The sequence below is a fragment of the Seriola aureovittata genome, chromosome 3 (assembly GCF_021018895.1).
Source record: "Seriola aureovittata isolate HTS-2021-v1 ecotype China chromosome 3, ASM2101889v1, whole genome shotgun sequence".
In the NCBI taxonomy this organism is placed as follows: Eukaryota; Metazoa; Chordata; class Actinopteri; order Carangiformes; family Carangidae; genus Seriola; species Seriola aureovittata.
In genome coordinates, this window is record NC_079366.1 from 3,078,573 (window position 1) to 3,092,710 (window position 14,138).

The following is a 14,138-nucleotide window of genomic DNA, read 5'->3' on the forward strand; positions in this document are numbered from 1 at the left end:
TTTGTTGATTCAGTGTGTTTTATGGCCATTTCTATTGGCATGTATCGTCTTTTTAATCTACACGTTCTGTAGATTAAAACCTGTTTGAGTCAGTGTATTCAGGTTGTTTCAGAGTCATTAGGTTCTGTAAATGTGGAACAATACAACAATGTGTTGACATAAACATTTTTTTACTTTTGATACTTAAGTATTTTTAAAATAAAGTACTCTAGTACTTCAAGTCAAGAACTTTCACTTGGATTGGAGTATCATTTTAGCAGTAGGATCAATACTCTGACTCAAGTAACAGAGTTGTGGAGTTTGTCCACCTCTGGTCATAATTAAATAAAAAACATGTTTAAAGGAAAATGGAATGAAGACTTTAGTTGAAGAATTGTGTTTCATTGTGGCATGCCTTTTTAATGCCACAACACGTATCACACCGTGTTTCACTTTACTTCTTTGTTTGATTCATTTTACTTTTGACATTTTGAATCTTCCAAACAAATAAGCCTGGGTTAGCTCTGCAGACGTGATGAACAAAACAATGGATCACCTTAATTACCCCTGCACTGTGTAACTGTGTACTGTACATATAGTGTACAGTGCATTCAGAAAGTATTCAGACCCCTATACCTTTTTCACATTTTGCTATGCCATCCCAATGGTGAGGCATGGTGCTAGCAGCATCAGGGGTATGTGAATGGAACGAAGTACAGATATATCCTTAATGAAAACCTGGTTCAGAGCGGTAATTATCTTGGACAATGAACCTAAGCACACAGTCAAGACAACACAGGAGTGGCCCAGCCAGAGCCCTGACTCGAACCAATCAAACATCTCCAGAGAGACTTGAAAATAGCTGACCACCAACTGTCCCCACCCTACCTGACAGACCTGGAGAGGATCTGCAGAGAAGAATGGCAGAAAATCCACAAATCCAGGTGTGCAGAGCTCATACCCGAGACGACAGGAGGCTGTCATCACTGCCAAAGGTGCTTCAACTAAGTACTGAGTAAAGGGTCTGAATAACTTTCATTTTTGTCATTTTTAATGAATTAGCAACATTTAAAAAATTCAGTTTTTGCTTTGTCAATACCGGGCTGATGAGGGAAAAAAACTGAATGATTTTAGCACAAGGGTTCTGAACTCTTTCTGAACGCACTGTATACATAAACATAAGAGTTCCAGTTCAGTTGTGTATTTTCAGATATTTGTGACAAAAACATGAATTAACTTGCGTTTCAACAGTTACTTTGTTCCTTGGCCTGTAAACATCCTCTCTGTCCTTAAACATTGCTATCCTTTGTTATCTTTTGAGGCCACACTTAATGATGAAACAACTACTTTTAGTTTCTTTTTCCCTGAAGCTCTGTGACTATGTGGAAAGTGTCTCCAGCTGGCTTGGCAGGAATCGCCGGAGTTGTGTCCAACAAACATGTGGTGAGGGAGAGAGAGGAAGCAGAGCGGTCTCCCTAGAGACATTTCCACAGAACAAGCCTGCAAGTCATATACTGACTGACTCTCACACATTGCGCAATGTTGTACATGTCAAGCAGACAGAATAAAAATGTTGTGTGTTCCCCACAAAAATCTACTGTCTTGAAGACACATGATATTCCGAAGGGATAACCTGCAAGTGCATCATTAGTAAGTTAATGGTATGAAGATAAGAAAAGACTTATGCGAGACTACTTATCTATACTCATTATTGCACAACGTTTATAGTAGAGTGCAGCTTCAGCACTGCGTCTGTTGACAACATTGGATTTATATTTAATTGAATCCACGGTGATGTTGAGGCGCAGATATTATTTATTCTCCAAAACGCATTGAACTAGAAAAGGAGTGAGATCACACTGAGGTCTGTGAGCTGCGCTCTGCAGTGAGATCCTGTATTCTGCAGTGTGTCGGGGGAGCGATCTAAAACAGATTTGCTATAGTTGATTCAGTTTGGTTGTAATACCCCTAAGTTTATATGATGGCCAAACACTTTTAAGTGTGGCTTTAAATATGAAATATGGCTGGAGTAAGCAATAAGATTATAAGAGCTTTGTGTCAGAAGATACAGTGAGTTCTCAGTGTAGAGGTAATAATATCAAAAGAATCCATCTCACAAACTAGAGATCATCATCTGGAAATAAAATAATTGAACATAAAGAAAATATTGGAATTATAGCTGCAAGCTGCCAGGCTCCACTCCAGACATGCAGCATAGACTAATCATTGAGGGCAAACAGGAAATGTTAAGGTGATGAGGGTTGTGTGATAATTCTCTTCGACTCCTGTAATATTACACACAGTCCATTTAATGTATAAATATTATTAATGTATAAATATTATGATTATTTAACATTTTCACCTTGTAAATGACACATGCTTCCTCTTCAAATCCTGAATTGAACAGAGTACATCATTTTATATGTCAAACATCCTCATATTCAACATTGTGATTTTTAGTGCACACACTGCAGTATTTTTAACCATAGTACACACTATTATTAACTCTGGCACTGTATAATAAAACAGCCATGCTGCAGTAAACAAATATAGCATTAAAGCAAAATAATTGAGCAACAACTCATACTTTTTATTTTCTTCCTAACAATGCAGAAATCTGCTGCTTTAACTTGAACTTGAACACTCTTAATATTACAGCAGTAAATATGAAATCAAGTTTGTATATCGGCAAGGAAATACAGCTTTATTATGGCGCTTTGTGTCGACAGACAACACCTATGTTAGCTACGCTAGCTCAACTCGGTCAAACTCACCAAGATGAAGCCAAAAGCGATTAACTCCTGGCGCGCAGGTTCTCAGGCCGCCTCTTTCACAGCACGCAGGTGTCAGCACTTTTATTATTATATTATTACACAGTTATTCACTACTGCAAGCTTTAGTTTACCAGTTGCTAATGTATAGGCTCGTTAATCTCTCCCTGCACCGTAAAGCGTCTTAGCTGGAGGGGGTGGGACTTATTCTCGCTCTCTCCAATCACGAGGCTTAATTGGCTAACATAGCCAATAAGAACCTGTCTGAGCAAAATAACTCATTGGCTCTTGTAAACAATAAGCACCGAGTCTGTGCAAAATAACTCTTACACATTGTTAAGCAAACAGAAAAAATAATATTGGAAATATTATTACAGAGCCCGATTTTCTATTTTCGGCTTTGAAATAAAGTGACGACTAAACGAGCCTCCAGACTTTTGCCAGATTTGCCGATGCCACAGACCATTGATTAAGTTTGAGAGTTTCTGTGGTTAAAGTGCAGATTAAAAAAGTCTCCTCACTCTTACAATACATATTATATATACAATTAAAAATATTATAAAACACTGGCATATGCTGTCCTCAAATAACTGTCCAAGCTGACAATGTGTTCCCTAAGAATGTTATGATGTGCTACAGCGGTAATGCTAATTACTATCATAACATTCTGACATCATTCTGACATCATAACACACTGACCACAAAGTCATGTTATTGGTTATTTTAAAGAACTAAAATGCTTTAGGATTGATTCATATCTTGACGTTCTTCGTTCCTGTTGAGACCTTGAGTGTTAACAGCCATCTCAGGTGATCCGATCACAATTGCATTGAGGACACATTTAAAATTGCATCACGGTCAATCCTTCTCTATACTCTGTGGTGTCTTTCTTTACTTCACTAGGCCTACATTTATCTGAGAGTTTTAGCTTTCAAACAAATAAATAAATAAATGAATATTACAGCCCCCCCCCCCCTGTAAGCAGCCGCTTACTTCGCTTATGCCTTGTCTGGCCTTGATGCCACAAACAGTACAAAAAACAACAAGACTTGTAAATACCAGAAACAGGAGCTGATTCAACATGTATGTTTTACCAATGAAAGTGTTTCACTGTGTTCCATAAAATATGCGTCTGCTGGCCTTTTTCCAGTACAGTGTTACACAGAACTGTCCCCCCCTCACTCCTGTGTCATTGCCAGTAAATGCTAACAGACATGAGGAATGCTGAGGGACACAGAGGGCAGATACAGGAAGTTGCTCTTCTGTAAGTTTAGATTTGACAGTTTCTTTATTTTATAAATTCATATACAGTATTCAATATTCAGAACGAGAAACAAATAAAGTCTAAACAGGTCCAGACAAGACTTTTCATTAACACAGTAAATAAATTCTTAATTGCACGATAAAAGTGCACTTTTGCAAAAACCAAGGTGAAGTTCAGCTTCAAAAAGTCTTGCTTGATAACACCTAAACTTGGTGTCAACACTTCCTGGCAGGAGATCATCCGTCAAAGCCAGCATGCCGTTACTGCACTCTCTCTTTACAGATAACAGTATATTCAGGATTTGGTTTGTCAGGACATGCCTGGGCAAAGTGTACAATAGCAAGTTGCTCATTGATCACCTCAGTGTGTAGTTCAGTTCATTTTTGCTCATGATTTACTCACTTGGTCATCGTTCTGCCCATGAAATGAGCACTGAGCACATTCCAGAGTGAGTGTGGAAATTCCAGAGCATGTTTAAGGTTTGGCTTGACGGGAAAAAGCATGGAGTTTGGGGGAAAACCCACTCTGCGCTGCCTATAAAAGGCAAAAGCTTCGCAGCAGCTCTTCACTCATCCGTCCTCGCTTCAAGTGGATCTAGAAACCTGCTTGAGTTCTTTTTTCACTCCTCCAAGGGATCTCTGAACCTCTTTATCTCTCAACAGAAAAATGGCCATGTCACAAAGCTGCACTCTCCTGCTGGTTGTTGTGGCAGCAGTTTGCGTACAGCTCTATCAAGGTGAGTTAAAATACAGTTTATATGGTGGCTTTGTAATTACAGGATTGCAGGATGTATGACGCAGTAACGATGAAAAACAATGCAAAACATTAAGAATTTATGATGCATTCTTTTTATAGTATAACCAGAGTTTAATAAATGTTGTTTCTGTGGTAAAATTATTTGTGATTTGCTGCACATGTAACGTCTTTCTAAAAACCTTTCCCTGCAGCCCATGATTTTATTGGACGCTGCTCGTGTCCCAACACAATCAAGTTCATCAAAGGCAACATGTCAGATTTCCAAGTCCTTGAAAAGCGGCCTGGCTGTGATAAAACTGAGTTAATGTAAGTTCAAAATCTAAATTTTGCACATTTAGAAGCTCATCAGTCATGTTGGCTATGACTCTGATTTTTACTTCTTGTTTTTCACAGTGTAACCATGAACAGGCAAGACAACTCCACTGAGAAAATCTGTATGAACACAGAGGGGAAGATGGCCAAGGCTTTTTTGAGATGCTGGGAAAGGTAAATTACATCATGCAAATGACCCATATCAACAACGTCACTGCTTAGATGTCACGCAATAACATCACCTTCAGCTCAACTAACTTTGGAAGTTCAATTCTATTTAAAAATCTTAACATTGGGTGAAGGAAACCATTTGAAAAGCTCCACATCAGATCCCACATCAGACCATCTAAGGTCAAATCTGCACACAAACTGAGATGCACATTTTAGAAAATGTACCAAACTGTGTCTGAGCTACATTTACTGACTGAGTCTTCCAGCAGCAGTTGGATTTTGCACAGCTTTCACAGAGTCAGGGCCGAACATCACACCACTTTGTGTATGTTTGATATGGCCCGAAGACGAAACAACAGAATGGATTTTGTCGAGCCAAAACCCTTAATGGCAAAATCTAGTTTAAAAGCATAAACTAAACAAGACAGAAATCTTTCTGTAAATAAGAACAGTTTTGTTACAATGGTTGGCTCAACAAAGTTCAACAAGCAACCCGTTGCGCAAACCTCCAGATGTTTTGTATTAGTACTCTGGCCTAATCCCAGTTTTCTTCCTCCTTCTTTTCAGGATAAACAAAGATGAGAGCCGTAAAATGGAGTGTATCGACAGAAAGAGAAAGGCAGCGTGAAAGCAGAAGAGGGGGAGAGGCCTGCATGGGGGGGAAAGTTGTCTGGACTAGAGTCCCGGAGGTCACATGAACGCTGAAGCACACAAGCTCAAGAATGCTGAGAGCAGAGCTTTCACTGAACTCCTGCACTGGAGAGAGTTGGGGAAATGTGAGATGGTAAGAGCGGTAGGAGGGGAGATGATTAACATCTGGGAGGTAGTTAGGGAAGAGAACGGTGAAAAGAAGAGAGGAAAAAATGAATGTACAGTACTATAGTATCGAGTCTGTGTAAGAAGGCCACTGTTGAAATGCACACCTTTATTGTTTTTTGTTTGACAAACTATTTACTATATTTATGTAGACTTATTTATTGTCAAAATTTTATTCCTTGATTTTTTTTTAAATCAAAATAAAATGAGTTTTGATACAAATGAATTGTTTCTGGTTGTTTTTATCGAAACAAATAAAAACTTTAAATCCCTAGAAAGGAAGTAACTTGCTGGAATCCTGTGAACCATCTTTTTCTAGCTGCCACTTTTTTTTAACCCTCCTAATGAAACCTGTGGCTCACCACCAACATTTCTGCAGCAGAGCAGTTGCACGGCATCACAATAAAAAAAACAAACAGTTATTATGCTGCAGTGAAGACGCAGCTGGCACTTGAGGACACTGACGTGACTTTGTTGCAGGGAGCAACAAATTAATTGTTATCATACAAAAAAACGCTCTCTCCTCAGGGAGAAGCCGACTTAGCATGATAACAATTAAATGATGCCCATGAGAAAATTTGACCACAGCTGTCTGCAGCAGCTGCAGGCCACATGACAGAGGGGGAATGGATTCCGGGAGCATCTTGTGACTCTGTCGACCGAGGTGGAAAGTGACGAGTTCTGATTGCTAAAGTTTTTAATGCTTAAGTGGATTGAGCAACAAGGAAACAATCCTAAAGTCAAACTGAAAGTTGTATTTTCGTCACTTGTTGTGCTAAGTTATATAAAGTATGATGCTGAAGCTATCGTGCATGTTTTATTCATTTTTTTATGAGAAGATAAAAACTGTTTTGGACAAATTTGTGGAAACAATATGGAACATGCCATAATCCTGTGTAGGCTCTGAACAGTACAACACTTTCCTTTCAGTTTTCAACCAACACACACAGTAGCTATTCACTGTTCAGCAGATAAACCATCTATTTATTACATTCAACATATAGGAGGAACCATGATGCTGTTAAATTTGTGTTCCACTTGGAAACGGGAAGCTAAGAATCTGAGCTAAATAGCCTCTGCTACATTCACGAATGTTTGTTAGCAAGCTGGGCTAACTGACGTTTTCAGTGTTGGCAGAACAGAACCGACTTGGGACTCTACATAGTTACCCCTGCTGCTAGCTAAAGGTGATGAAATCTACTAATGACAGTAGCCATTTCAGCTGACAAATTCAATGGTAGAAATGAGAAGCTTCTGCCTGAAATGAAAGAAACACTTTTTTAGATCTGCCCTCATTATCTCTGTAAACTGCATACCTGAAGTGCATGAATGGAAAAAACGAGACAGGACTAGCAACAGTAACTAAAGGCAGGGCTCAGACAGTTCAGGTGATATACAAACAACACCATCCCAGATATTGCACCATTCAAATTACAAGTACCAACATTGTCGCAGGGTAAAGAAGAGTCACCTCCCTTGGATAAAACTACTGTATGGGGCACTGAAGCTGTTATTTTTTTAATTTCATTTTTGCCTCAAACTGATTTTCTTACTTAAGTTCTCTTTAATACACAAACAGTATCTCAGGTGACATAATTCAGTTTTCAGGCTGATAAATGACCACCACATTTTGTGCTTATACCAAACAACGGCAGCACATTTATCCCTCACCTGTGATGAATGCTTACACGGTAGTGCTGTGTAGGGGACTGCTCTGCCTCTCGGGCCAGCCAGCTTTCTCTGAGTGATCAGCTGAGCCAACACGTCTTGAGATTTGACCATTAACTTTGTTGGAGAGATAAAGTTTGCTGGAGAATATCAGAGCTGCTGCAGCTTCACTCCCGGGAAATCAGAGACGGCCTGGTCTCGGTCAGAGCACGAGAGTGTGGGAAAGAACAGATCCTTGATAAGCCCACTCCTTCTTTGGGTCCTGAGGCTGTGTTCGCCCCTTCTGGTTGTGCTCTCTCTCTCTCTCTCTCTCTCTCTCTCTCTCTGTCTCTCAGAGATACAAACGCAATAAACATATAAACTACACGGTTCTAAATCATGAGGGATTTATAATAACATCTTCATTCAGTAGATATATCCTGTTAGCGTTCATGATATTCTGGTAAATAAATGTAGAGCTTACGATTCATTGTGCTCTGAAGACATGCAGTTACCTGTTGCTGCCACTTTGAGGCGCCAGAGTGTTGAGTTGTCCGGTGTGGCTTTTAAGCTGACAATGTTGCAATCAGAAAGTGCACACCCTAAAACTTAAGGCCATATATATATATATATATATATTATATATATATATATATATACACACACACACACACACACACACACACGTACACACACACACAGACACACACACACGCGCACACACACACACACACACACACGTACACACACACACACACACACACACACACAGATGATCCCTACAATATACAGTTGGCTAAATAAGTTTTTGAATACTGTCATGGGACAATGGCAGTGCCCAGGTTAGCATGTTTTTAAGCCTTCACTATTAGGACACATGGTTCATGTAAAACAGGCTTAAGCCTTCAGCTATCATTATAGTGAAATAATGGGATCTATCATACATTCAGCTGATACATACGGTAGTTTCAACTAATCTTGTGCACACTGACATATAAATCCGATCAATAAATCCCACCATCATGTACATCAAGCACTCTTATATCAGCATTAACTTGGGCCTACTGTCTGTCTCTCTCCTGTTCAGAGCCTGTGCTCAGTGTCTTGACAGTAAAACTCAAATCGCACTACAAGTCACAAAGCATCAGATGAAAGGAAGTTTGCACACTAAAAAAAAATAAAAAAACCAAACAAAAAAACCCCATCTTCGCTTCAGGCAAAGCCAAGGCTTGTGTGTCTGTGAATCAATCTGCCCCCGAAGACACTGATCGTTAGCATGTTGCAGGCCTGAATGAACTGCTAATCATCTTTGGCTTTGACCTTATGAACAGTGTTTTTAATCCTATTGTTGAACCTCTGAGCCGCTCAATCTAACCCTCCACATTTCTCAGACTCTTTTTAAAGTCTAAGGACAAATGGTGCTCTTAAGAAGGTGTCGGCTTTTTTCCTTTATCGATCAGCGAACATGATGTATAAAAGTGCTGTCATCCTGTTGCTAGGTGTTTCAGCTGTTAAGGCACTTATTACACGGCTCTCCCTGGCTGTCAGACCAGTGGAAGCTCTGGGAAGTGATCTCTCACCGACAAAGCTATCACTTCACTAATGTACTATCTCCACGATATTAAAAGCGTTCGATCTGGGGAGGCATTTCATGTTCTCAAGGTTGCTGCTAATAATTTGTCAGGCACTTTGCAAAGCCGGCAACAAGCTTTTTTAAATTTTAAACATTCTGCGGCAAGCACCAGTCCTGAAAGGAGACTCTGCATTTTATTTCCATGATATTATGTGTCGTTCTCTGTTGCTTTGAAGTTTATATATAGCTTTGTAATGAAAAAAAAAAAAAAAAAGACCAGTGCCGACGTCTCCTGTGGAATAAAATGCACGCTTGTATGCTAGAACAGATAAAATCAAAATTATGTGAGAGCTGTCACTCGCTTCTCTGTAGTCCAACACAATCACTCCGTGCATCAGATGGAGAGAAACTTAAAAAAAAAAAAAAAAACTGCACACATGCTTCCTCCTGATATTTTATTTATGTGAATGGAAACCAGTTGCTTGTTGTTGAGATGTCAGACAAAGGAAAAAATGTAAGTTGGCCATACATGTTTGTGTGGTGCAATATTTATTAGAGCAAAGGCTCACTGCTTGAGCGGGGGCAGGCGGTGAGCGTGGACAACAGTACAACAGAAAAAAAATTTAAACAATGTGCAACGGAGCAGCACAAGACTTTACAGGATAAATCAGGATGTGTCAAGACTTGACTCAAGAAATAAGCAAGTCTGTCCATGTGTCTTTCACTTTCATATTCAATCATTTTTAAAAATTTTTTTTTTTTTAGGTGCTCTGCATGTCAGTGAAGATGGTGGTGCATCTCCACACTCAGGTTTACATGTCACAGTTGTCATATCAAAACATTTTATCTCCAAATATGATTATTTACAGCTTTTGTTGTGTTATCTTTTTTATCTGCTCATCTACATTTTGGCAAAAAAAAAAAAAAAAAAGAAAATCCATCCTTCTCCAGATAAAGTCAGAAAGGTTGTCAAGCACACAGCAATACTGACAATATGACATTTTGGAGATAGGGGATTTTCAACCGACGGCGCTGATGTTTGTGTGGGTGCTTGTTTGTGACAGCGTCCTGAGTGTGAGACAGCCGGAGGCTTTTTTGGGGGTAGGGGGGGTTGAGGGAGATGGACCTCTCTGCTATCCCAGGTTGTCAGTCATGGCTGCTTCCAGCTCCATAAATAAAGCATGGCGCATCTACCCCCATTGCTCCCTCACTCCCTCTCCCTCTATCAGTGTTGATTGGACGCTTTCCCGCTCATAGTCACAGGGCGACATACGCGCCACTTGTCATTTTAACTGCAGGGGGAGTAGAAAAACATAGAGCTGGCCCCTGCGTCAATTCCATAGGCTTCATAACTACTGAGTAAACACAAAGCTGCTGGCCCATGACTCTGAATGCTGAACCGTACACCTCATCACAAAATGAATGACACGGCCTCATGGGATGTGGAGCAAAGCTACGTCTCCAAAGGATTTTTTCTTACAGTGTCACGCATGGCTAAATTCATCTGCAGCCGATCACAGCAATAATGTGGTTTCCTCTCTACTGTCTCCCTGTGAGAGCGGATTTTGGAATGATTGTTTTAATAATAGTTGTAATAGCCACTGTGTACACTATGCAAATAATATCTCAGTCAGATAGATTGGATTTACTTCCACCTGATGTACCCCTGGCCTACTCCAGAGCTGCGCGCTGTGCTGCATGTGGCTTTGATTTACAAAGAGGGAGGGAGGAGGGATGGATGGAGAGAGGGAGAGATGTGAAGAGGGGAAAGCAGAAACACACAGCCTGCCTGGGGATTGTTTCTGGTCACTGGCTCAGGTCCCCTGGTGCTGACACCTTCTGTCAAGTTGTTGAGATGCAGTGTGAGTGAGATGCAGCTCAGATACTGAGACAGAGCAATACACACACACACACACACACACACACACACACACACACCCTCCCTGCTTCTCACTCACTCACTCACTCACTCACTCACTCACTCACTCACTCACTCACACTCACATTTGAGCATAAAGAAACATAGCGGTAAATTACAGCATTTCCTTTTCTCTTTATCCTCTCCTGCTTGTTGGTGAATTTGCATGTGCTGTTGCTTCCCGACAACATCACTGGGCGGAGGGGGGAGGGTGATCTTACAACGCAGTAATGTTCATTCTGCCTGGTTTTCTACCTGGATGCTACCACACTGCCATGTTGCAAATAAGGCTGCATTTATTTATTTGTTTGTCACAATAATGCAAAAATAACTAAATGAATAAATAAATAATGATCACAAGTTTCAGAAAAACCAAAAGTAATCTGTTGAAATGACATATTTTGTTTGGCCAACATTGTTCCAAAAATCCAAAGGGATTCTATTATGTTTTTTAAAAAAGCAGCAAAGACAGCAAGATACTAGACCAAGCAAATATCTGGTGTTTTCACTTGTTAAGATACTTTTAATGATTAAGGAATTATGAAAATTTTCAATGATTAAATTTCTGACAAATGAAATCATCACCTGGTTCTTTCAATAAAATATGACAGCAAGGAAAGGAAAACCATGAAAAATACACCTAAAATTGCCTACAGGCTGGATGTTATCATCTAATTAAGGACGTTTTGTTAAATGAAATCCCAGCCTCACTTTCACTGGCCCCTCGCACCTACTGATCTCCACCTTCAGGGGGCAGCGACACTCTCCTTTACCGCTTTGCCTTCATCAGTATGCTGCTGGAGCCCTGTGCACCCGGCACCTCTCGCTGTGCCCACTGTAAGGCGAGTCGTGGCATACAGTGTTGAATTCATTAACCTTTTCACCACTCCCATTGAAAGCGCATTGCACCCATTGGAAATAGCCCCTTAACTCTTTAAACAGCTTAGTGAGAGGGCCGTGGACCGGCGAAAAGGGGGCAGGACCCCATTTGTTCTTATCTAAAAAAATGTCATCTCACATCAGGTAGTTAGTTATTCAGCAACGCAAGGCGTGTTTATGGGTGTGATGCACAATTATAGCTATCCGAGGGTTGACACGGTATACTGTCGGACAGGCGGCAAATTTTGTAGAGAACTTATAATTGTCTCACTTGAGACCGTGTGATGGGCTTTCTGCACTTGTGAGGGAGCCTTCAGTAGCTGTTTGTGTCAGTGAGCCCAGTGTAGTATAGCATCAGAAGGAAGACTCAACCACAAGGAGACTGACAGAGCAGAGCATTTTATCACTAAATTATTTTCTCACAGTGCACTTGTAACATGGAGAACAAGCCATTAATATGCACTGTAGTATGCATGTGCACAGATAGAAAAGCTTCACTTTGTTAGTGAAGAATCTGAAACAGAATATGTAACAACATTTCTCTCAGTATCACTACACTGAATCTTTAACAGTGCAATACTTTTTTGCAATGCTTTATTTAAACACTGGAAAACCACCATCCATCCCTCGATCCGTTCTTTATCCTCACTTTTGGCATCATCAACCTTTAATTTCCTCCTCTGCATGAAGGTAGATCTCATCCCAGAACGAATCAAAAATGCTGACATCTGTATCAAAAGGTTAGCAAATATGAGTTTAAAATGTAACAATGTGGACATTTAATTTTATTTTTCAGGTGTTATTTCTTTTAAATAACACGCTGCATTGTAAAAATCTTTTTTTTTAGTTACAGACTACATCGTTAGGTGCCCAGAGGCTGATGTAGAGAACAGAAGTTTTCATGAAAAAAAGGAAGATGCGCTGCAGCACAAATATTACATTACAAAATCCAAAAAGCTGACAGAATTCAGCTTCAGTGTGAAACGACATGTGTGAATCGGGCCTGCAGGCGCTGAAGGCTGCCAGAGAATGAGAGGGAGACAGCCCCAAGATCAAGAAGAATTAAAACTGGTAGAGGAGGATGTGTGAGTCTCTTGTGAAAGAAGGGTAATACAGGGAGAAACACGGATCAAATAAATGAAGTGACAAGGAAGGGGGAAAGGAAGAACTCTGAGTTTAAGTTGAGAAAGTTAAGGAGGTCAGCGTGAGAACTAATGGGGAGGTACCAGTGCAATGGGTAAGGCTTTAATGAGAAAGAATGAGAAGAGGTAGAGATGAAGGTGAAGACAAGGGTGGAAAGGGCAACCGGTCAGCATCATAAATGGAATGGTATTTAAAGTGCAGGAAAAGTGTTAAAAGAACTGTTTGGATATAACTATCAAGCCTTTTTCAGACCAACACAATGTTGCATTATGGGAGACTAGGTGGATAAATAGTTTGCAGAAGATTGAAACAGTTTGAAAAGGCTACAAAACACAATGACAGCCTTCCTTCCTGCTTCCTTCTGTCTGGCAAACAGTCCTGGCCGAGGCAACCTGTTTCCCCATTTCCAGTCTTTCTGCTAAGCTAACCGGCTGCCAGATTCAGCTACATAATTAGCATGCAGACTTGAGGCTGGTATAAATCTTTTCTTCTAAAGCTTGGCTAGAAAGCAAATAAGAGTATTTTCCCAAAATGTCAAGTTATTCCTTTAAATATGAAGACGCAGCCAGCAGTCGTTAACTTATCTTAGCATAGCATAAGAACAGCTGGAGTAGTCACTTTACAGTGACCACAGGAATCCAGGAAGTCACTGTTTCCAACCAAGAAATAGTCTAACATGTAAACACCCCATAAAACCACAAATTGTAGCTTTTAAACTTTGGTTTTGGTGAGTTGAGAGTGAAGGAATCCAGGTGGTTGACAACAGGAGATAGAGGACAGCAGCAGACCAGGAAACAGCGAGGTGAGTGACAATGGACCTGCGGCAGACAGAAAGTCGAGTTCTGACAGGTAACAATAACACAACAGAAGCAAAGCTGAAACAACAATCTGGCAAGAAATGGTGAAGGA

The 14,138-nt window shown here is 40.3% G+C and overlaps 1 protein-coding gene across 1 annotated transcript; it reads left to right on the forward strand.

Annotated features, from left to right (window-relative positions):
- The first annotated feature begins 4,571 nt into the window (after positions 1–4,571).
- cxcl18b (chemokine (C-X-C motif) ligand 18b) lies at positions 4,572–6,291 on the forward strand. The gene is made up of 4 exons (XM_056372047.1): positions 4,572–4,750; positions 4,962–5,076; positions 5,164–5,256; positions 5,821–6,291. The coding sequence occupies exons 1-4, from the start codon at positions 4,681–4,683 to the stop codon at positions 5,879–5,881; spliced, it is 339 nt and encodes a 112-aa protein (XP_056228022.1). The 5' UTR covers positions 4,572–4,680; the 3' UTR covers positions 5,882–6,291.
- Positions 6,292–14,138: the final 7,847 nt, after the last annotated feature.

Bases quoted from the DNA above. Each gene is read 5' to 3' on its own strand.
- cxcl18b (XM_056372047.1), top strand. From the start codon at position 4,681: ATGGCCATGTCACAAAGCTGCACTCTCCTGCTGGTTGTTGTGGCAGCA. The intron at 4,751-4,961 runs GTGAGTTAAAAT...CTTTCCCTGCAG, and splicing joins TTGCGTACAGCTCTATCAAG to CCCATGATTTTATTGGACGC. The intron at 5,257-5,820 runs GTAAATTACATC...CCTTCTTTTCAG, and splicing joins TTTTTGAGATGCTGGGAAAG to GATAAACAAAGATGAGAGCC.